Source organism: Salmo salar, chromosome ssa15 (genome assembly GCF_905237065.1).
Source record: "Salmo salar chromosome ssa15, Ssal_v3.1, whole genome shotgun sequence".
Taxonomy (NCBI): domain Eukaryota; kingdom Metazoa; phylum Chordata; class Actinopteri; order Salmoniformes; family Salmonidae; genus Salmo; species Salmo salar.
In genome coordinates this window covers 43,548,632-43,572,455 of record NC_059456.1, presented here as the reverse complement: position 1 = coordinate 43,572,455, position 23,824 = coordinate 43,548,632, and the positions used below count along the sequence as shown (strand labels likewise).

General features: G+C 46.4%; 1 protein-coding gene across 15 annotated transcripts in view; it reads right to left on the bottom strand.

Moving 5' to 3' along the window:
* The window catches only part of ap180 (Clathrin coat assembly protein AP180), a 35,442-nt gene extending 12,308 nt beyond the window's left edge, over positions 1 to 23,134 (bottom strand). For 2 of the 15 annotated variants that reach the window (XM_045695175.1, XM_045695176.1), the window contains exons 1-16: positions 22,317 to 23,128; positions 21,948 to 22,222; positions 14,647 to 14,789; positions 14,141 to 14,216; positions 5,700 to 5,802; positions 5,406 to 5,499; positions 5,015 to 5,126; positions 4,685 to 4,791; positions 4,476 to 4,517; positions 3,857 to 3,918; positions 1,796 to 1,801; positions 1,624 to 1,636; positions 1,434 to 1,528; positions 1,188 to 1,264; positions 1,048 to 1,062; positions 499 to 669 (exon numbers count right to left, since the gene is read on the bottom strand). In XM_045695175.1, coding sequence (XP_045551131.1) covers positions 499 to 669; positions 1,048 to 1,062; positions 1,188 to 1,264; positions 1,434 to 1,528; positions 1,624 to 1,636; positions 1,796 to 1,801; positions 3,857 to 3,918; positions 4,476 to 4,517; positions 4,685 to 4,791; positions 5,015 to 5,126; positions 5,406 to 5,499; positions 5,700 to 5,802; positions 14,141 to 14,216; positions 14,647 to 14,789; positions 21,948 to 22,077 — 1,246 coding nt within the window. In that variant the 5' untranslated portion in view covers positions 22,078 to 22,222; positions 22,317 to 23,128. 15 annotated transcript variants of the gene reach the window in all.
* Positions 23,135 to 23,824: the final 690 nt, after the last annotated feature.

Below are 23,824 nucleotides of genomic sequence, written 5' to 3'. Positions count from 1 at the left end.
AAAGCGGTAACTAGGTCTGTTGCGCTACATAACTGGACAAGCAGGCCACAGAATGAAACCGGAAGCAAAGCAATGAGTCTTTTAGGCGGCAATAAAGAACATGACTCTGTTTGATAGATTGGCTTTTCTCTGAAGTTAAGGAAAAGCTGTTGGACTATCAAACAAAAAGAAGCATGTGAAAATGTATGGGTAGCATGTCTGAGTGGGTCTACAAATGTGAGCATGCTTGTCTCTGTGTGTAGATCTGTGTCAATGAGCATAAGATGTACAAAATGCATACCAGTATGTTTGTTGATTGACATGTTCTTCCAAAATGGATGTGTTTGTTTTGGGGTATCTGGGTCACTGTGTGCATGTACATGCAGAGACTAAACATATGCATTAGTGTGTGTACATTCATGTAGAGAACAAAACACTGTATCTCCTGTGTGTGCATGTGGAGGGTTGAGCTGTCCAGCAGAGATTCTGTGGTAGGGAATCCTCCAGAAGCCCACTGACCTCCCAGCAGATCCATATTCGTCGCACCGGGGGAGGTGGTGGCGGCCGCACTAGGGGGAGGAGCCAGAGTGACTCCTGGCTCTGCGGCTACAGGGGTGGGCGTTACCCCCGCGGGAGAGGGAGCGGTGTCTACAGCGAGGGTGGGGTCAGGAAGCATGGACTCGCCCATTTCTGCAGGTACCCACGTGGTGTGCCAACCAAACCCAAAACAAGGTACCAAAACAACCCCCAGAAATCATCCCCCAAAATACCCCATAGGAACCAAAGCAACCAGAAAGGCCCCGTTAGAACCAAATGAAGGTATCAAATCAACCCAATTTCAAAGAAACAACCGAAAAACAAAATCATCCCCAGAATTAAAGCCCCCGAATGAACCAAACCAGGGGATGTGGGGGAGGGATAGAGAGCAGAGAGAAACAAAGAGAGAAATAGACTATTGAGACTAGAGCAACACTATGAAACACATTGGGAGATCTAGAGATGACACGCTCTGTTAATGTTAATACACTAGAGAGGTTAAAGCCAGGGGCACTGTGGGATAACACTCACCTGATCCAAGGAGGTCTGTGGCAGCATCCCCAGAACAGCATGGGAGAAAAATGCAATTATATTAATGTTGATTAGATAATGGAACTACCAGTAAGTTTGAATTAAGAATTAAACTATCAAGTTTTGATGTGGGACATTACCTCCCCAGGACATAGGGGCTGCTGAGGCTCCTGCTGACGGACCAGAGGAGGACAGAGGGTCCAGATCCAACAGAGAACTAGAGAGAGATAGAGGGATGGAGACAGAATGGAAGGGGAAGGAAGAATGGACTCTTATTCACAGTTTTACCAAATAAATGGAACAGATAGAATGCTTGAATGCCAGAACTGAGGAAATCCCTGAGGTGACGAGGTAAACTGTGGTAGGCAGAGGAAGTAGTCACTCACTCAGTGGCTTCTTCGGGTGGCGGCACTAGGGTGGGCACGGCGGCTGCAGATTTGGCGGGGGTGGAGGTCGGGGACACGTTATTGGTGGGGGACCCCTGGAATAGAGAGGGAGAGCCTTATTACTATCTATGTGTCGAGATATAACCAGAAATAGAAAGGAAGATAAAATAATTTGTAATCTTCAACTCACCTTTGTTGGAGACCTGAAAGAGAGATGGAATAGTTCATATTTAAATTTCATCAGTGCTAGATATCACCTTTCAGAGCTGAAGTCATCTACATTTAAATTACCTTTTAAACTTATTTTCATGACTTTACAATAAACTCATCTGTCAAACCCTAAAGAAATCGTTCATGCTCACCCTTCACTTTGATCCCCAATGATGAACAGAAAGGAACAAAGAGAGGAGAAGGATTAAAGGAAAAGATAACACAAAACTGTCTTCAGAACTGTGGCGTTGGGATAGGATTCAGCCTGGCAACAAGGGCTCATCCAATTTGTGGTGATTGTTATCCACCCATTAACAAACAAGCGAACCATCGTTAAATAGGAATTACATTTCCCAAAACACATAAATAATGTGCACATAATTTGAAAGTTATGTTAATTCTATGTTGACTGAAATTATTGAAAAATTTAAATGTTTGTTATCACGTAGACTAGTAATAGCACTCGAACGCTGAAATGACCAAATTAGCATTCTCAGATCGCAAATATCCTAATGTTATCTACATAAAACATTTTGGCACCGTTTCTGTATTTTGTCATTGATATTCTGTGCCTAACAATACTGCCAGTTCAATAATTGATCTTTGATTGAAAAGGGATAGCCTGTATGGATAATGAGCATTATATACAGTCTAATATGTGTTCTTACTACGTGAAAACAAGCATAATTTTTTTCAATAATATTCCTCAGCATATAATGAACATATATTTCAAATTCTGTGCTCGTTATTTCATAGTTTTAACAAATGTAATTCATATTTAACGATAGTTTTGCTTATTTATGAATGGGCTGGAAGGAGGAAAACCAGCCTGGTCTCAGAGCATTTCGTATATTTCTGTAAGTAAATCCGAGACACCCCATTTAGTATGATAAGTTAAGTTTCATATTGTATGTATTAATTTGTGGATGTCTATCACTCATTACGTAAGATATGTTACCAATTACAATTAGTTTTATATGTTCTGAATTTGCAAAACGTATGATATGTTACAAATTCTAGCTAGGTGGCTAATGTTAGCTAGCTGGCTAACATTAGCTAGGCTAGGGGTTAAGGTTAAGTTTAGGAGTTAGCTAAAAGGGTTAGGGTTGGGGAAGGGTTAACATGCTAAGTAATTTCAAAGCAGCTTAAAAGTTGTAAGTAGTTGTAAAGTTGCTAATTAGCTGATAATGGAATTTATATGTTTATGGTAATGACTAAAGAATTCCACCCTGAAACGTAATTATTAGATTATGTAACATGTATAATGAATAATTAGACTAACGTAATTATTAGACTATGTAAAGTAAAATGAATTAGAGTGATAAACTTAAGTCCAATAAGGTTTGGTTGAGACAAGTAAGGGAGAGAAATGTCTGTGTGACTAAGAAAACACAGAGGACAATTAAACTATACATGACCTGACCTGGTTGGAACTTTGAAAAACCTACGACAGGAAAGAGACACTGTCAAGGTCCTTCTAATCTCGGGAGGAAGGGAACGGTATGGAACTGCCAGCTTGGTAGTGATAAACGAGGAATGTGGACTGTGGGGAAAGATACATCCCACCTACTCGTTGTGTGTCTGTGTAAGTAGGTGGGGGGATGGAAGTTATAAAATGACATGTCTTTGCATTTTGGACTTTAGAACGTTCTCTGAATAAACCTTACGGACCTTTTGCAGAAGCTGAGTCTTTGCCTAATTATTATTCAACCCAGGGTCTTACAAACCTCGGGGATTGGTCAAAGCTTAAATAATTGTTAGTTATAATCATTGGGATTGAAAATTCTCGTGACATTAGCTAAAATGCTAAAGTTGTCCATCATGAGAGTCGAACTTGTAGACTGTGGGCTGTTAAACATTCGCATTATACGCTCACCCATCCACCCTGACCAACCAACCCTACTTTCGTTTTTTCCTTAAGTAACCATTTGTCTACTGTAAACATACCAAACGTAATAAATCATACTAATTTGAGTGTCCCGGATTTACATTTACTATGTTACATCTAGTCTATGAGACCAGGCTGCATTCGATCAGGAACTGGGTCAAGTGGGCAGGGCTAAATAAGGTGAATAGAGCCCAAGTTATGAGTCTATCTAGTTTCTCACCCTCTCATTTCTCAATTCAGATTTTCTCTGTGTACAGACACCAAGAGAGCCATTTCCGCATTTTAGCTCTTTTTGAAATGGTGTGGTTAGAGAGGGTCCTCTTACCCCTTCTTCCCCTCCAAGCTGTTCATGTGTGTCTCCAGAGACTCCAGGATGCTACTGGGAGCCTGAGGGTCAGAGGACAGAGAACCAATCAGAGACACAGAAACAACAGGTTTATGTGACTGACTTTCTTACTCATCTGCATGCCAACACCTCAAATAACACAGCACCCTATTCTATTTCTATGGCAGCACCACTCCAGACCCTTCATTTTTAACTCATCCCACTACCCCACTTTTCTATAAACTCAACGGCCTGTAGAATGAAGTGTTAAGGAACATTTTACTTAAACTCTTCAGTCGTTTGTGCACGGAAGCACACACACATGCAAACATACACACAGACATGCACTGCAGTCAGAAGTGTCAGTCTGTAGAATTATCCCATGCCAAAACCCCATCCTCCCAAACAGGCACTCTGCCAAGCCACTCCATGTCTCTATGGTTACCGGGTCCTCGATAGGCTTAAAGGGACAGTCCTCATCGTCTGAGTCTATGAGGTTCGTCACCACTCGAGGGTGCAGACACTGGGATCGCAGGGGGGAGATTAGGATGGATGTGTGTGTGTGTTACAACTATGCCAACATCCTTCCATAGAGAAAGCACAAAGACCAGTGACTTACATAGTTGATGTCTGGAATGTCATTTTTTTCGACACCGACTGTCTGTGGAACACAACACACACAAGAGACAACTTCACAATCATATCCGTGCATCATAACCTTACATTCAAAATATAGACAGACACTGTATGTGAGCAAGCACGGTGTGAGTTTCACTTGGATATAAGTTAGTTAGAATACAGCCTAACCCGTTAGGAAGTTTCCTTTACCTCAGCGAGCTTCATGAACTCTCCGATCTTGGTGACCCTGGTCAGGAACCTCTTATAGATCTCCAAGGCCTCCTTGCAGTCGCTCTTCTTCATCTTAAAGTATTTCTCTACAGACATTTAACAGTTGTTATGAATAAGAGCATCTTCTAAATCGCTACACGGTGAAAGGAAGTAACTTATCTTTTAATTGGTCTGCTTCCCAAATGTCACCCTATTCCCTTAATAGTAAACTACTTTTGACCAGGGCCCATAGGTCTCTGGTCAAAAGTAGTGCACTATAAAGGAAATACGGTGCCATCTGGGATGCACACAATGACATGTCTAGCTCACCTAATAGATTAATGACCCCATCGTTGTAGGAGGCAAACAGCTTGACCAGATCCTTGAAGAGCAGCAGGAACGCTGCGTTGATGATAGGGTTATTCAGCTCCTTGGGGTGGACCTGGGGGAGAGAGAGAGAGAGAGAGAGAGAGACCTTTCAAAAGCGTTTTATTTATGTAGTTCAACAGAAGAGGAATTAAACTCCAGCAATATTCTGCTGTACTAAAACATTGTACACCCCCACAGAAATATCAGGGTCAATACAACAGACAGACAGACAGACAGACAGACAGACAGACAGACAGACAGACAGACAGACAGACAGACAGACAGACAGACAGACAGACAGACAGACAGACAGTTATAAACAGATCAATGATAAACAGCATGTCCAACTCACATCAAACTCCAGCAGTGTGTCGATCTGGGTCTGCAGGACGGGCATGCCTTTTAACAGCTTGTCTGGAGCCATTGTCCTCATCACCCCTTCAGCACTGTGGAGGAAACACACAGGGGAAAGCATAACGAGGGCCTCATGGATGAGGTAAATTACAAAATGTCCTCAGTGATGAGGTGAATGACAGTATGAGGTGGGCCTCCGTGACGAGGCGAACGACAGTACGAGGTGGGCCTCAGTGACGAGGCGAACGACAGGTGGGCCTCAGTGACGAGGAGAGACAGGGAAGTGACTGACCCCTTCTTGACTTTGGTGAAGTCGAAAGCCATCTGGCGATAGGCGAAGGCCCTCTCATTGAGGTAGCGGCCGTAACGTCTGATGAACGTAGACATGTCATAGCCTAGAGAAAGAAGAGAGCACCACATTCATGTCACACCAAAGGTAAAGCTCCTGATGAAATGTAAAGGCCCTTCAGTTTTGCAAGTCGTGTATCTGATTGTAGGAGAGGGTTGCAGTAGCTCTTTTTCTTGTTTACGGTAGGATGAGAGACAGTACGATGACACAGGGGATCTATAATGAGACCAGGGCAAGACACTGGTGACAAGCGCAGGAAATAGCAATCAGAGGCAGGAAGCAGTTTAGTGTGCGTGTGAATGTGCGTGCAAGAGTGCATGGATGCGTGTACAGATGTAGGATCTCAATTTGAGCCAGTTTGCTACTGCAGGAAAATAATGCTGCAGCAACAGGAAATGTGAATTATTATGTAGAATATAATTAATGGACATTTTGGTAGGGGTTGATACATTTTCGTAAGGGAAAATGAAGTATGAAATTTCAAAGTGGAAATTAAAAACTTCAGAAGCCTTTTTAAACCTCAAATACACTACAAGTTTGAAATGTCTAGCATTGCAGGAAAGTTCTCCTGCAACAGGGTGATCTTGTTGTGGTTCTTAATGTTTTTCCACATAATACTGGACTATCAGACCACCATTTTATTACGTTTGCAATCGCAACAAATAATCTGTTCAGACCCCAACCAAGGATCATCAAAAGCCGTGCTATAAATTCTCGGACAACCGAAAGATTCCTAGATGCCCTTCCAGACTCCCTCCACCTACCCAAGGACGTCAGAGTACAAATATCAGTTAACCAGCTAACTGAGGAACTTAATATAACCTTGCATAATACCCTGGATGCAGTCGCACCCCTAAAAACAAAAAACCTTTGTCATAAGAAACTATCTCCTTGGTATAAAGAAAATACCCGAGCTCTGAAGCAAGCTTCCAGAAAATTGGAATGGAAATGGTGCTACACCAAACTGGAAGTCTTCCGACTAGCTTGGATAGACAGTACCGTGCAGTATCAAAGAGCCCTCACTGCTGCTCGATCATCCTATTTTTCCAACTTAATTGAGGAGAATAAGAACAATCCAAAATGTATTTTTGATACTGTCCCAAAGCTAACTAAAAAGCAGCATTCCCCAAGAGACAACGGCTTTCACTTCAGCAGTGATAAATTCATGAACTTCCTTGAGGAAAAGATCATGATCATTAGAAAGCAAATTACGGACTCCTCTTTAAATCTGCGTATTCCTCCATAGCTCAGTTGTCCTGAATCTGCACAACACTTCCTGGACCTAGGATCAAGGGAGACACTCAAGTTTTTTAATACTATATCTCTTGACACATTGGTGAAAATAATCATGGCCTCTAACCCTTCAAGCTGCATACTGGATCCTATTCCAACTAAACTACTGAAAGAGCTGCTTCCTGTGCTTGACGCTCCTATATTGCACATAATAAACGTCTCTCTATCCACCAGATGTGTACCAAACTCACTAAAAGTGTCAGTAATAAAGCCTCTCTTGAAAAAGCCAAACCTCGACCCAGAAAATATAAAAAACAAAGAATCGGCCTGTACCGAAACTCCCATTCCTCTCAAAAAATGTTGAAACATCTGTTGCGCAGCAACTCACTGCCTTCCTGAAGACTAACAATGTATACAAATGCTTCAGTCTGGTTTTAGACCCCATCATAGCAATGAGACTGCACTTGTGAAGGTGGTAAATGACCTTTTAATGGCGTCAGACCGAGGCTCTGTATCTGTCCTAATGCTCCTAGACCTTAGTGCTGCCTTTGATACCATCGACCACCACATTCTTTTGGAGAGATTGGAAACCCAATTAGGTCTACACGGACATGTTCTGGACTGGCTTAGATCTTATCTGATATCAGTTTGTCTCTGTAGATGGTTTGTCCTCTGACAAATCAACACAAAATGTCAGTGTTCCTCAAGGCTCCGTTTTAGGACCACTATTCTTTTCACTATATATTTTTCCTCTTGGTAATGTCATTCGGAAACGAAATGTTAACTTTCACTGCTATGTGGACGACACACAGCTGTACATTTTGATGAAACATGGTGAAGTCCCAAAATTGCCCTCCCTGGAAGCCTGTGTTTCAGACATAAGGAAGTGGATGGCGGAAAATGTTCTACTTTTAAACTCGGACAAAACAGAGATGCTAGTTCTAGGTCCCAAGAAACAAAGAGATCTTCTGTTGAATCTGACAATTAATCTTGATGGTTGTGCAGTCGTCTCAATAAAAGTGAAGGACCTCGGCGTTACTCTGGACCCTAATCTCTCTTTTGACGAACATATCAAGACTGTTTCAAGGACAGCCTTTTTCCATCTACGTAACATTGCAAAAATCAGAAACTTTTCGTCCAAAAATTATGCTGAAAAATGTATCCATGCTTTTGTCACTTCTAGGTTAGACTACTGCAATGCTCTACTTTCCGGCTACCCGGATAAAGCACTAAAATAAACTTCAGTTAGTGCTAAACATGGCTGCTAGAATCTTAACTAGAACCAAACATTTTTATCATATTACTCCAGTGCTAGCCTCTCTACACTGGCTTCCTGTTAAGGCAAGGGCTGATTTCAAGGTGTTACTGCTAATCTACAAAGCATTACACGGCTTGCTCCTATCTTTCCGATTTGGTCTTGCCGTACATACCTACACGTACACTACGGTCACAAGATGCAGGCCTCCTTATTGTCCCTAGAATTTCTAAGCAAACAGCTGGAGGCAGGGCTTTCTCCTATAGAGCTCCATTTTCATGGAATGGTCTGCCTATCCACGTGAGAGATGCAGACTCGGTCTCGACCTTTAAGTCTTTACTGAAGACTCATCTCTTCAGTAGGTCCTATGATTGAGTGTTGTCTGGCCCAGGAGTGTGAAGGTGAACGGAAAGGCACTGGAGATACGAACCGCCATTGCTGTCTTTGCATGGCCGGTTCCCCTCTCTCCACTGGGATTCTCTGCCTCAAACCCTATTACAGGGGCTGAGTCACTGGCTTACTGGTGCTCTTCCATGCCGTCCCTAGAAGGGGTGCGTCACTTGAGTGGGTTGAGTCACTGATGTTATCTTCCTGTCTGGGTTCGTGCCGTGGGGATAGTACGTTGGTGGTTGAAGATATCCCTCTAGTGGTGTGGGGGCTGTGCTTTGGCAAAGTGGGTGGGGTTATATCCTGTCTGTTTGGCCCTGTCTGGGGGTATCGTCGGACAGGGCCACAGTGTCTCCCGACCCCTCCTGTCTCAGCCTCCAGTATTTATGCTGCAATAGTTTGTGTCGGGGGGCTAGGGTCAGTCTGTTATATCTGAAGTATATCTCCTGTCCCCAGTCCACCTGGTCGTGCTGCTGCTCCAGTTTCAACTGTTCTGCCTGCGGCTATGGAACCCTGACCTGTTCACCGGACGTGCTACCTTATCCCAGACCTGCTGTTTTCAACTCTCTAGAGACAGCAGGTGCGATAGAGATACTGATCTGAGCCAACTGACATTTACTCCTGAAGTGCTGACCTGTTGCACCCTCTACAACCATAGTGATTGTTATTATTATTATTATTAGACCAAGCTGGTTATTTATGAACATTAGAACATCTTGGCCATGTTCCGTTATAATCTCCACCCGGCAAAGCCAGAAGAGGACTGGCCACCCCTCATAGCCTGGTTCTTCTCTAGGTTTCTGCCTAGGTTCCGGCCTTTCAAGGGAGTTTTTCCTAGCCACCGTGCTTCTACATCTGTATTGCTTGCTGTTTGGGATTTTAGGCTGGGTTTCTGTACAGCACTTTGTGACATCAGCTGATGTAAGAAGGGATTTAGAAATACATTTGATTGAATGATTGATTAAGATCCCACATCTGTACACGTACAGTACTATGTTTCGCGTGTGCACATTGCATGCTTGCTACTGTTCATTATGCAATTAAAAGGCCAGCAACTTCCTCTCTTTCCAGATGGCCCGTCTCCTCCTGTCTCCTTCAAATCCCTCCTCTCTCCGCCTCATCTCCCGCCTCTCCACCTGTCTCCGCTTCTCCTCCTGTCTCCACCTCTCCTCCGATCTCCCTCTCCTCCTCCCTCTGCCTCTCCCTCTGTCTCCGCCTCTCTCTGTCTCGCCTCCTGTCTCCGCCTCCTGTCTCCGCCTCCTGTCTCCGCCTCTGCTCCTGTCTCTCCATTATTCTGCCTCTCTTCCCGTCTCCGCCTCTCTCTGCCTGTCCTCCTGTCTCAGCCTCTCTCCGCCTCTCCTCCTGTCTCCGCCTCGCCTCCTGTCTCCTCCCTCTCTGCCTCTCCGCCTTTCTCCGCCTCTCTCTGCCTCTCTCTGCCTGTCCTCCTGTCTCCGCCTCGCCTCCTGTCTCCGCCTCCTTTCTCTCTGCCTCTCCACCTCTCCTCCTGTCTCCGCCTCTCTCTTCCTCTCCTCCTGTATCCGCTTCTCCTCCTGTCTCCGCCTCCCCTCCTAGCTCTCTTCCAATCTCCCTCTCCTCCTCCCCACCTCGGCCTCTCCTCCTGTCTCTGCCTCTCCTCCTATCTCCGCCTCCTGTCTCTGCCTCTCCTCCTGTCTCCGCATCATTCTGCCTCGCCTCCTGTCTCTGCCTCTCCTCCTGTCTCCGCCTCTCCTCCTGGCTCTCCGCCGATCTCCCTCACCCTCTCAGCCTCTCCTCCTGTCTCCGCCTCTCTCGGCCTCTCCTGTCTCCGCCAATCTCCGCCTCTCCTCCTGTCTCCGCCTCTCCTCCTGTCTCCGCCTCTCTCGGCCTCTCCTCCTGTCTCAGTCTCTCTCGGCCTCTCCTGTCTCCGCCAATCTCCACCTCTCCTCCTGTCTCCGCCTCCTGTCTCCGCCTCCCCTCCTAGCTCTCTTCCAATCTCCCTCTCCTCCTCCCCACCTCGGCCTCTCCTCCTGTCTCCGCTTCTCCTCCGATCTCCCTCTCCTCCTCACCTCTCTCCTCCTCTCTCTGCCTCTCCCTGCCTCTCCTCCTGTCTCCGCCTCCCCTCCTGTCTCTCCTCCTGTCTCCGCATCATTCTGCCTCTTTTCCTGTCTCCGCATCATTCTGCCTCGCCTCCTGTCTCCCCCTCGCTTCCTGTCTCCCCCTCCTCTCTCTCCGCCTCTCTCTGCTTCTCCTCCTGTCTCCGCCTCTCCTCCTGGCTCCGCCTCTCCTCCTGGCTCAGCCTCTCCTCCTGGCTCTCCGCCGATCTCCCTCACCCTCTCATCCTCACCTTTCTCCGCCTCTCCTCCTGTCTCCACCTTTCTCCGCCTCTCCTGTCTCCGCCTCCTATCTCCGCCTCTCCTCCTGTCTCCTATCTCCGCCTCTCCGCCAATCTCCGCCTCTCCTCCTGTCTCCGCCTCTCCTCCTGTCTCCGCCAATCTCCACCACTCCTCCTGTCTCTGCCTCCTGTCTCCGCCTCCCCTACTAGCTCTCTTCCAAGCTCCCTCTCCTCCTCCCCACCTCGGCCTCTCCTCCTGTCTCCGCTTCTCCTCCGATCTCCCTCTCCTCCTCACCTCTCTCCTCCTCTCTCTGCCTCTCCTCCTGTCTCCGCCTCTCTCTGCCTCTCCTCCTGGCTCCGCCTCTCCTCCTGGCTCCGCCTCTCCTCCTGGCTCTCCGCCGATCTCCCTCACCCTCTCATCCTCACCTTTCTCCGCCTCTCCTCCTGTCTCCACCTTTCTCCGCCTCTCCTGTCTCCGCCTCTTATCTCCGCCTCTCCTCCTGTCTCCTATCTCCGCCTCTCCGCCAATCTCCGCCTCTCCTCCTGTCTCCGCCTCTCCTCCTGTCTCCGCCTCCCCTACTAGCTCTCTTCCAAGCTCCCTCTCCTCCTCCCCACCTCGGCCTCTCCTCCTGTCTCCGCTTCTCCTCCGATCTCCCTCTCCTCCTCACCTCTCTCCTCCTCTCTCTGCCTCTCCTCCTGTCTCCGCCTCTCTCTGCCTCTCCTCCTGTCTCTGCCTCTCCTCCTGTCTCTGCCTCTCCTCCTGTCTCTCCTCCTGTCTCCGCATCATTCTGCCTCTTTTCCTGTCTCCGCATCATTCTGCCTCGCCTCCTGTCTCCCCCTCGCCTCCTGTCTCCCCCTCGCCTCCTGTCTCCCCCTCCTCTCCTGTCTCCCCCTCCTCTCTCTCCGCCTCTCTCTGCTTCTCCTCCTGTCTCCGCCTCTCCTCCTGGCTCTCCGCCGATCTCCCTCACCCTCTCATCCTCACCTTTCTCCGCCTCTCCTCCTGTCTCCGCCTTTCTCCGCCTCTCCTGTCTCCGCCTCCTATCTCCGCCTCTCCTCCTGTCTCCGCCTCCCCTCCTAGCTCTCTTCCAATCTCCCTCTCCTCCTCCCCACCTCCGCCTGTCTCCGCCTCTCCTCCCGTCGCTGCCTCTCTCTGCCTCTCCTCCCGTCGCTGCCTCTCCTCCCATCTCTGCCTCTCCTCCCGTCTCCGCCTCACGTCTCTTCCTCTCTCCACCTCACCTCCCGTCTCTTCCTCTCTCCACCTCTCTCTGCTCCTTCCTCTTTCCACCTCTCTGCCTCTCCTCCCGTCTCCGCCTCACGTCTCTTCCTCTCTCCGCCTCTCCTCCCGTCTCTTCCTCTTTCCGCCTCTCTCCGCCTCTCTCTACCCGTCTCACCTCCCGTCTCTTCCTCTTTCCGCCTCTCTCTGCCCCTTCCTCTTTCCGCATCTCTGCCTCTTCTCCGCCTCACCAGTCTCTTCCGCTCTCCGCCTCTTCTCCTCCTGGTCTCCGCCTTTCTCCACCGCTCTGCTCCCGTCTCTGCCTCTCCTCCCGTCTCATCCTCTTTCCACCCCCGCCTCCCGTCTCATCCTCTTTCCACCCCCGCCTCCAGTCTCATCCTCTTTCCGCCTCCGCCTCTTCTCCTCTTTCCACCCCGCTCCGCCTCTTCTCCTCTTTCCACCCCGCTCCGCCTCTTCTCCTCCCCACCCCTCTCCGCCTCTTCTCCCCCCACCCCGCTCCGCCTCTTCTCCTCCCACCCCGCTCCGCCTCTTCTCCTCCCCACCCCGCCTCTCCGCCTCCCCACCCCTCTCCGCCTCTTCTCCTCCCCACCCCGCCTCTCCGCCTCTTTTCCTCCCCACCCCTATCCGCCTCTTCTCCTCCCCACCCCTATCCGCCTCTTCTCCTCCCCACCCCTCTCCGCCTCTTCTCCTCCCCACCCCTCTCCGCCTCTTCTCCTCCTGTTCGCCGCCTTTCTCCACCGCTCTCCACCCAGCTCTGCCTTTCCTCCCAGCTCATCCTCTCCTCCCAGCGCATCCTCTCCTCCCAGCTCTGCCTCTCTCCACCTCACGTCTCTTCCTCTTTCCGCCTCTCCCTTTCCGCCTCTCTTTCCGCCTCTCTCTTTCCGCCTGTTCTCTGCCTCTCCTCCAGTCTCTTCCTCTCTCCACCTCACGTCTCTTCCTCTTTCCGCCTCTCCCTTTCCGCCTCTCTTTCCGCCTCTCTCTTTCCGCCTGTTCTCTGCCTCTCCTCCAGTCTCTTCCTCTCTCCACCTCACGTCTCTTCCTCTTTCCGCCTCTCCCTTTCCGCCTCTCTTTCCGCCTCTCTCTTTCCGCCTGTTCTCTGCCTCTCCTCCAGTCTCTTCCTCTCTCCACCTCACGTCTCTTCCTCTTTCCGCCTCTCCCTTTCCGCCTCTCTTTCCGCCTCTCTCTTTCCGCCTGTTCTCTGCCTCTCCTCCAGTCTCTTCCTCTCTCTCACCTCACGTCTCTTCCTCTTTCCGCCTCTCCCTTTCCGCCTCTCTTTCCGCCTCTCTCTTTCCGCCTGTTCTCTGCCTCTCCTCCAGTCTCTTCCTCTCTCCACCTCACGTCTCTTCCTCTTTCCGCCTCTCCCTTTCCGCCTCTCTTTCCGCCTCTCCCTTTCCGCCTGTTCTCTGCCTCTCCTCCAGTCTCTTCCTCTCTCCACCTCACGTCTCTTCCTCTTTCCGCCTCTCTTTCCGCCTCTCTCTTTCCGCCTGTTCTCTGCCTCTCCTCCAGTCTCTTCCTCTCTCCACCTCACGTCTCTTCCTCTTTCCGCCTCTCCCTTTCCGCCTCTCTCTTTCCGCCTGTTCTCTGCCTCTCCTCCAGTCTCTTCCTCTCTCCACCTCACGTCTCTTCCTCTTTCCGCCTCTCTTTCCGCCTCTCTCTTTCCGCCTCTCTCTTTCCGCCTGTTCTCTGCCTCTCCTCCAGTCTCTTCCTCTCTCCACCTCACGTCTCTTCCTCTCTCCGCCTCACCTCCCGTCTCTTCCTCTCTCCACCTCACGTCTCTTCCTCTCTCCGCCTCACCTCCCGTCTCTTCCTCTCTCCGCCTCTTCCTCTTTCCGCCTCTCTCCGCCTCTTCCTCTCCTTCTGCACCTCCAGGTAGTCTCACATCTCATCTACTGTAGCCGTTTATGGTCTCAACTGGGAGGGAATCCACCTGCTTCCCTCCACAAACATACAGGAAGTGCACTTACCGTGGGAGCCTGTTTTGTCGATAAAGTTGCTGAGGTTGAACAGAGCGGTCCTGGAGGCCAGGTACTGGATGAACCTCTGAGGAAGCAGAATGACAATAAGGCACTGACACTCTGAAACACCTTACAATGAAATAGGCTGATTAAACAAAATCACAATCCAAGAAAAAAAAGACAATTAAGCTATATTTACTGAAAATGTCAACTACAAATTGAGTGCTAGTATGTTAGTCCAAAATTGAGACTTTACAGTGTGTGAAAGCATGTCTTTTGCAATACAGCAACTCAATATGCAAATATAGCTCCAGACAAACACAACGGTGATTGATAACCATGTTTCAGAACGAGCTCTAGTCTGCAGCAATACTAATAGCACTGTTCCAGCACCATGGACAGCCACACTCACAGCTCCCCTGGGATGAATCAAGACAGCCGTGTAGCTGTCCATGGTGCTCAAACAGTCCTAATTGGTTTTATTGTGGTTGTGCACTAAAATGCTACCCTCTGACCTCGTTTCCATGGACACACATGTGGTGTGTGGTGACTAGGGCCTTGAAGACGACAATCCAGCTGGCGTTGGTGGCCCTCTCAAACAGAGTGTCGGCCATCTGAGGGATGTTCACGTTGGTCGCATTGGTGGCCGATATCAGATCTGAAACACATACAGATAGGTTTGTTAGTACTGTGGGGAGAGGCTGTTCGTGCAGCTCAGTGAAACCGTTCTCTTGTTGATTGTCGATCCGTGAAACGGTCAGACATTTTGAGACAGTGGAATATAGCAGGATTTGTTAGGATATATCAAGGTATTGAAAGAGTTGTAAAATCATGATGAGTAAGTACAATTTCAAAGTGTTAAGACATGCTGACTGCCAAGAAAATATGTAATGTGCTGCCATAGCTGATAGTGAAGCCTCACCCCAGGTCAAATGAGACTCAGTCTCCCTTGCTCCATTCATGTGCTCTGTGATTTTTGGAGTAGAAGTGCTGGGCTGTGTGTGTGTGTGTGTGTGTGTGTGTGTGTGTGTGTGTGTGTGTGTGTGTGTGTGTGTGTGTGTAAGCCATAAAACAGCCTCTGGGGGTTGTTCACTTCACTGTGTACCTAGTGGAGCTAGGCATTGCCGAGTCAGACATCCATTTGGGAGTCAGGACACACATACCAAGCCTCACAGCCACCAACACTGCTGGAAAGGATCCAACACAGATAGAAGTAGTGCACACACACACACACACACAGACAAAGAGACATACAGACTGCCATTTAGACAGAGTGACCGACAGGTCTGACTCAGAGAGCAATCACCTCAACTCAGCTCTTTGGGATACAGTACATGACAGATTAGCGGCTCGGAAGAGAGAGGGGGATATGAGATGTCACCTGGCCTTTATTGGTATATTATTTTATCACACTAATGTTAACCAACCATCCCTCCTAGGATCGGGAAGGTTGCTATAAATCATAGCCAAACCATGTTTCTGTACTTCCAAAAGGCGGAAGCTTGTCCTGCCAAGGGATGGAAGGCTGCAATATTATCAATGGTTGACCAACACTGACCAGACTAAAAAGAGAGAGGGGCTGCATGTTGAAGAAGCCTTGTTGGTCATTTCATGGTCAAAGGGCAGGGGCTTTGTCCACAGATTAATATAAATCAGTATGGAGTCTGGTGTGGTGACCCCTCTCCCAACACACACACACACACACACACACACACACACACACACACGTCTCCAGTTAGAAGCTTTTGTGTCCAGTTTTTGCCTAATGTTGACTGATGTACTGACTGTACATTCTTATAAAAAAACAGGTGCTATCTAGAGCCTGAAAGGGTTTTCGGCAGTCCCCACCGGAGGAACCTTTGAAGAACACTTTTTGGTTTCAGGTAGAACCCCTCTGGGTTCCATGAAGAACCCTTTCCACAGAGGGATAGCCGAAGAACCCTTTTATGTTCTCTCTCTCTCTCCTAAATGTATCTGCCTCTCAGTAAAACAGTTGGTGATGACAGCCCTAATATTCCTGTCTGTCCCCGCTTTGCTCAGCTCTGTTTCCTACACCACAGCTCAACCATATGTTCCATCTCAACAGGCAACCCTGTGGTGTGGATTTTATGTGTGGAATATTTGTGGCCCACTATTTTGTTTGCCACACAAACACATGTGTGTCCATACACACACACACACAACCACAGAGCAGTGTGTGTGTGTAAGTCTAATGATGATTGACTGATCTAAATAAAGACTCAGTAATCCACAGCAGACAGGAGAGCTGTAAAAATTAACTGGTAGGGGAGTCTATAACAAGGCACACAGGACTGTGCATGTGCGTGTGCGTGCGTCAGGGGCGAAAATCTGATATCAACTTTGGGGGGGGACAATTACATGAAATTTTCTCAAGAGCAATTCCTGAGGGGGACACCAAAAGTAGTGCTGTAACACATAGCCTACATTGTAATATGGTAAATGTATATTGAGGAACCAAAGAAATAAGGTGTTTGCCGTACTCCTAACTACCGGTACCCAAAACTACACAACTAATCACAACAGCAATACCATTGCCTTTAACAAATCTTAGTTCAGTCACCAGTTTAAGTTGAGAGTGGGGGTATCCATGGCATTTTCCAATTATGTTCCTATTTTACAAGTAAAAAAAATGGAGAACCTTTCATAATGTTGCCAAACAAAGACTCAACAAACTTACCTGAGACTCCCTGTTTCTGCCAGTCTGTCCCTGCATATCTGTCCCCAACTCTGCTGTCTGTGTGCCATCTGTTGCCTGCTCTGCCTAATGACATCACTGTGAAACATTTCCATTAGAATTTCATTTCTTTCTTATGAACATTTTATCAACTAGTCTTTGAGATATTAGGCTACTAGGGTTCTTACTTTGCGTTTTGGTGTACTGAAAAATACTCTGATGTCCGTCTTTTATTTTTCTGCCATTTTTCTACCTGGCTGGCTGGCTGGCTACACACACAGTGTGTAGGTTATTTACAGTAGGAGATGGGCTTCTATCATCTTATCTTTTATCATTCTATTTGGGCTTCGATCTAAAAGGTAGCTAGCAAATGTGAAACGGATTAAAATGACAAGAGTTGACAGCTGTATGAGTTCACCATTTACACAACATATGCTGCAACCTTTTGTAATTTTAATAGTTTGTTTCATATTGGCTGGCTTCCAACAATAGCTGAATTTGCAAAGCTAGCGAGCACCAATTCAGTTTCAGTGGTGTTTGCTATAATCTTTGCTACCCGGGTTAAATAAATAAAAGTTCCCTTGCGACAATTTTGCTTTTGCAGCGAGACCATAAAATATATTTAAGACAATGGTAGAAGAGAGTGTAGTTCTGTTCAGTTTGGACTTCAGTTTATCGCTAACCTTATCACAGGGACTTTGAAGCACTAACTTACATCATCTGCATGCTGATCTCGGAATAAATTGACGATAGCAAAGATTCCATCTTTGACGAGGCCACATAAATGGAATAGGTACTAGCTAGCTTAATAGTTAATATTTGCACGCTAGCTCTGCATATTCAGCTAGTGTGAGTGCGCGATTGACTGGATTAACCTCACTTCAGTTACGTTCATTGAGTGCCTTTCAGACAGTGGCTACAACCCCTCTGTTACCTTGCCAGTGGATCAAACCATTGTGAGGAAAAGGGTGGGGGGGGGTCGCAATCTTTTGAAACTTAAAAACGCGCTATTAAGTGTCTACAATCAGCACAATTGCTTTCATTGCGTATTATTAATATTATTTAAATTACATAGTTATGTTTCAGTGATATATTGGGGGGGACAAATCATATTTTTCCCAGGATGGGGGGGGTCGTGTCCCCCCCGTCCCCCCCGGGATTTCCGCCCCTGGCATGCGTGCATATGTTTGCGGCCTGCCTGGGTGTGTGTATTGTTGTACTCACACACCAGACTGCTCCGAGGTTAGAGTGACAGGAATAGGCCAGATTAAATCAGCTGGAAGCCAGCGTATAGGCCCCAACCCATTACCCTAACGACACTCCTGAGACCACACACACACACTTGTTAAGCTTGTCCAGAGGTATCAGCTCAATGATTCACTTACCAGATGACTGAAAACGCCTACACACGCGCACAAGCTGTGTCCATGCATAAAAACATGCATGCGGGTATAGGCTACACTGACCACTAAACCAGTGATTCCTGTCGCATCACTGATCTTCAATGTATTTTTATCACATTGCTCAGAGGGAACAGGTTTGTCAAATTTAACGAACTGTGTTTCACCACAAGAGGAAACAAGAAGAGTCCTATCAAAATGAAATATATTTCAGGCATCTCGCTCCTTCAGAGTAAGAACCAATAAAAAAACATTGAAACCCATTTCTCACTCTGAAACACCAAAACAAGTCAGAAAATATCATTCTAAGGACATGCTACTGCCCAAAATGACTGTCGGTTGAAGCACTCTGGAGTCGTTTGCCCTCCACTGTGCCTTCCCAGAACCCCTCTTTGTGTCAGCCTGAGTCTTTGACCCGCTCTACAATCTGTTTCCATGGCAACCGGACTGCCTCTCAAGGGTCAGCAATCATGACACAATGATGAAGGACAACAACAACTACCTTCTCCTTTACAATGGCTTCACACAAAGACTAGAGGGGTAATGTTTGATGCATCATCACACTGGCACATCAATGTCTGCGTCAAAGTGTATAGGGTCATTGACATATACAATACTCTTATTCCATGTCCATGTCTAGGCCTAGGGCATTATCTGTGGAATCTGTGCGTTATGCCATCTAACTTAAGGCCAAGAGATATGTAATATACAGTACCAGTCAAAAGTTGACACACCTACTCATTCCAGGGTTTTTCTTTATTGGTACGATTTCCTATATTGTAGAATAATAGTGAAGACATCAAATCTATGAAATGACACATATGGAATCATGTAGTAACCAAAAAAGTTACACAAAACCAAATATATTTTAGATTCTTCAAAGTAGACACCCTTTTCCTTAACGACAGCTTTGCACACTCTCAACCAGCTTCATGAGGTAGTCACATGAAATGCATTTCAATTAACAGGTGTGCCATGTTAAAAGTTAATTTGTGGAATTTCTTTCCTTCCTAATTTGTTTGAGCCAATCAGTTGTGTTGTGACAAGGTAGGGGTGGTATACAGAAAGCCCTATTTGGTAAAAGACATACCTTCTTTATTTGTGCTTTATGTATTGTTTTTGTTCCATTTAGAAAAGTATTATTATTGAATATCAGTATAAATATGGAATGATTAATTATAGAGCATGGTTGATGAACTCGTGGTTTTTGGTGGGTATTTAAAACCATTATGTGTTCCCCTTCCCTTTACCCATTTTGGTTTTTGGCAGAATGGGTCTACTAAGCCTCACGTATGGCGGGACCTTACAGTTTTTTGACCGCTACGCCACTAAGCTACTACTAGTCTATACCTTTTGTTTACAGTTTAAATCTGACCGCTTTGCCTTTGATTATCTAGGGAATATAGCCTATGAAATGACCTTTAGTTTGGAAAATGTAGAACTTTGAATTCTCTGTTCTGTGGTTGCTTTTGAAGCGCGTCTGACTACGGCATCACATACCTGTGGCCTCAAGGCAAGTTTGGAACTGGATTATCCCTGAGGAGATGACAAATAATATGTCCTACTAGAGTTTCCAATAATATATTTAGGTTAGACTGAGCCCTTGCCTAAAAATGTTGGCCTAATTTAATGTTTTGGTGTTTGAAGCCTTGAATGTTGCCTTGAGGGCATTAACTATGCGACAAGAAAATAATATAAGGGAGACATTGTGCCCTATATTTATTTAGTTTTGAAGGGCCATGATATTGACACACTGTACATGCACTAGGATTAACTGCAAGGCAAGAGACATAGTTAGAGGTACTCAACTATCAATGTCACAACACAGACAAGACACAGACAATATCCTTCCACCTGGATAAAGACAGGATCCATTTGCATTGTGCTTGTTTAATCACGCTTATCGTATTTGGTTAACATGTGTAAAAAATTAACTAAACTATAGTAAACATACACTGAGTATACCAAACATTAGGAACACCTTCCTAATAGAGTTGCACCCCCTCCCCCATTTTGCCCTCAAAAGAGACGCAATTCATCAGGGCGTGGACTCTAAAAAGGTGTCAAAAGCATTCCACAGAGATGCTGGTCAATTCTGACGCCAATGCTTCCCACAGTTGTGTCAAGTTGGCTGGATGTCCTTTGGGTGGTGGACCATTCTTGATACACACAGGAAACTGTTGAGTGGGAAAAACCCAGCAGCGTTGCAGTTCTTGACACAAACCGGTATGACTGGCATCTTCTACCATACCCTGTTCAAAGGCACTTAAATCTTTTGTCTTGCACACATACACAATCCATGTCTCAATTGTCCCCAGGCTTAAAGATCCTTCTTTAACCTGTCTCCTCCCTTAACAAGTGACATCAATAAGGGATCATAGCATTCACCTGGTCAGTCTGTGCCATGGAAAGAGCAGGACATATGTGTATTTTGTTGGGTAAGAATCTCCCTTCTCTGGACAGCCATACTCTGAGTTCTCTGCCTCTCTGTGCAATGCTATGCTAATCCCCAGCAGTCTCCTGCCTACTTTAGCATTAGCATGGTCACCTTTGGCTGTGTAAATAATAGAGGCCAGTCATTGGCTGATTAATGCATTATTCAGTGGGGAGCGTATCACACGATATAAGTTCTGAGTCTTGCTAGAGCTAGCCTGAGACTGGGCCGGCCACCTGACCACACACACAGGCAGGTGGAACACCATTCATCCACGACTGCTGTAGTCCGACTCGGGCTGCTAGGCCCTATGCCAGCGATTCATATTGTCTTGTCATGAGGCGGACCCTGAGTCTTTATGGAAGCAGCGCTGATGCAGGGAAACTTGGATACTGGTGAATAAGCAGAATCGGACGTTAAGGTCTATCTACAGTAGGCCTACATCTATCTGGTTTCTATTTGTTGCCCATTTAATTCACACTTGATATAGTGTATAGGCTACACCTGTGAAACCAAGTGAGGAAGCTCTTTAGCTTATCAATAACAAAGACAACTACAGTAGCAGACACTGCAGCCGTTGAAGACATGCACTCCTGCCATATGTATTACTTAGGGGAAGCTTGGGAGGTGTAGTGTGCAAGGACAAGTGAACAAGGGAAAATGTAATGTATTGTGACCTCTGTGTGAGTCAGTCTGTTTTGAGTTATGACCACCTTTCTCTCCAGTCACTGTGAGCTACACATGTAGGATGACTAGGGGTCACCATTGGGGTCATCTCCATGGTAACATCAATACATGGTAGGCCTCAGGTCATGCAGGGCAGGAGCATAGAAATGTAATGCATTGGTTGATGATTCAACAAGCTCTCACAGTCTCACAGAATTAGACAACATTTCTAAGTTGTTCCAAACGTCAACTTTCTAAGGGTTTAAGGTTAAGTTTAGGCATTAAATCAGATTTTTTTAAGGTTTGAGTTAAGTTTAGGCGTTAAGATTTCGTAGTTAAGGTTATGTATTAATTCTGAATGGTTAAGGTAAGGGTTGAGATTTGGGATAGTCTTAAAACAAAAATCTCAACAATGTTCCATTGCTGGATTCGAACATGCAACGTTTGGCACCAGAGGCATATTTTTACAATGGATGTCAACCATTTTTTTTCCATAGATATCTAATCAGTTCATGATGCAGTATTCTTCACTTCATAGTGTGTGTGTGAGTGAGTGAGTGAGTGAGTGAGTGAGAGAGAGAGAGAGAGAGAGAGAAAGGGTGGGGATGAGAATGCACTTACATTCCAGGTGCTTTTTCTTGGGCGCCATCACCTCGTGAGTGGTGGCTTTGCAGACGGCGCGAGACACCTCTGATCCCGTCAACTGGTACTGCGCAGCGGCAATACGATCCGTGAGCGTCTGCCCCGACATTTTCTCCTCGTGTAGTCGACCACCTTAAGAATTGATTTAACCAAAGAGAGAAATAAAAGGCGGTCTTGCTACAGGAATACGGGTATCAACGACGCCGGTGCTGTGCGGTCCTCTCCAAATCCCCCACGTACAGGCCTGTGACCTTCTGGATGGGCGAACAATTTTCAATATTAGCTCAAATAAATAAATCAATATTTCATTTGAAATTAAAATTGGGTCACGTTGATGTGTGCTCTGACCTGGGTAGACTTGAACAATATTGCCTTCTTCCTTCTGTGTCCCGCTATACCGTTCAATTCAGCACCTTGGATAAAGTCACTCTTACGTAACACTACGCTGGAAATACAATGTATTTCCTCAGCCCACAGCAATAAAGCAATAATAAAGAAGCAATCCGGAGATTGAAAACGTTGCGACCGCGCAGCGTTTGTTATCCTTACAATGAATGGGTTTGGCCAAATGTCCAACCTTCATCAAACATACATAGAATATTCCGTTATCCGTTTTGCAGGAGCATCGGATACACTGTCAGTGTTACCTTCTCCACGACGCACGCAAAAAAGGCAAACCGAAGGAGTAAAATGCACCGGGGGGCTTTCAAAATAACGATTTTGTAGTGACGCACAGTGGGCTCGTTGATTAAAATCTTCGCTCCGGACGTTTTCTGATCAAGAATGTCTGATAGAGAGAGAAGGGCAACGAGCCTGTCGACAGTAGATGTGCCTCTAACCCCTGTGGCAAGAGCCAACACTGACCGGCGCACCAATCCAAGGAGGCTGAATAGGCTACACTGTATGGAGATGTTGGAAATAATTGTGTCTTCCACTCACTCGAATGTATGTTTATTTAGACTATATATCCTCTCCCCCCGTGCAGTGTTAGGACAGGGTCAGGTGACACTTCATTAACAAACCGACACACGTCCATCCCACGCTCACCGTGGCGCGTTCTTAAAGGGGAATATTCCTAGGCCTACTGTATAGCCTAGCAATCATATCATTAATATGTCAAAGGGTTTACGAGTGAGCTCTACTGCAATGGTGCAAAATATTAAAGAGCCAGATTTGAACCCACTGCGCACAGGAAGTATATTTTCCAAATGGCACGTGCCCTCATGCTGCTACTCGCTCTCCCGTTACCTCTGTTAGTATCCTTCCCTGCGGTTGTTTACTCTGGTCATTGACACTTTGCCACACACGTATAGGCTTTATTATGCCCTATAATTAGCATAACTGTATTGCCTAGAGCAAAGTTATTATAGTTTTGTGTTTTTATATTAGTTTTTATTTCTATTCGTTTTTGTATTATTTGGAAGTAAGTTTATTTTCAGTTCGTTTTCAGACCTGATTTGCTAGTTTTTATTTAGTTTAGTTATATACAAATATTTATATTTTCAAATCAAACTGTATTTGTCACATGCACCAAATACAACAGGTGTAGAACTTAGTGAAATGCTTACTTACAAGCCCTTAACCAACATTGCACTTAAGAAAATACCTAAAACAAGTAAGAGATAAGAATAACAAATATTTAAAGAGCAGCAGTAAAATAACAATAGGGGGGTACCAGGTACAAAGTCAATGTGTCGAGGTAATATGTACACGTAGGTAGAGTTATTACAGTGACATAGATAATAACAGAGAGTAGAAGCAGCATAGAAGGGGGGAGGGGGGCAATGCAAATAGTCTGGGTAGCCATTTGATTAGATGTTCAGGAGTCTTATGGCTTGGGGGTAGAAGCCTCTTGG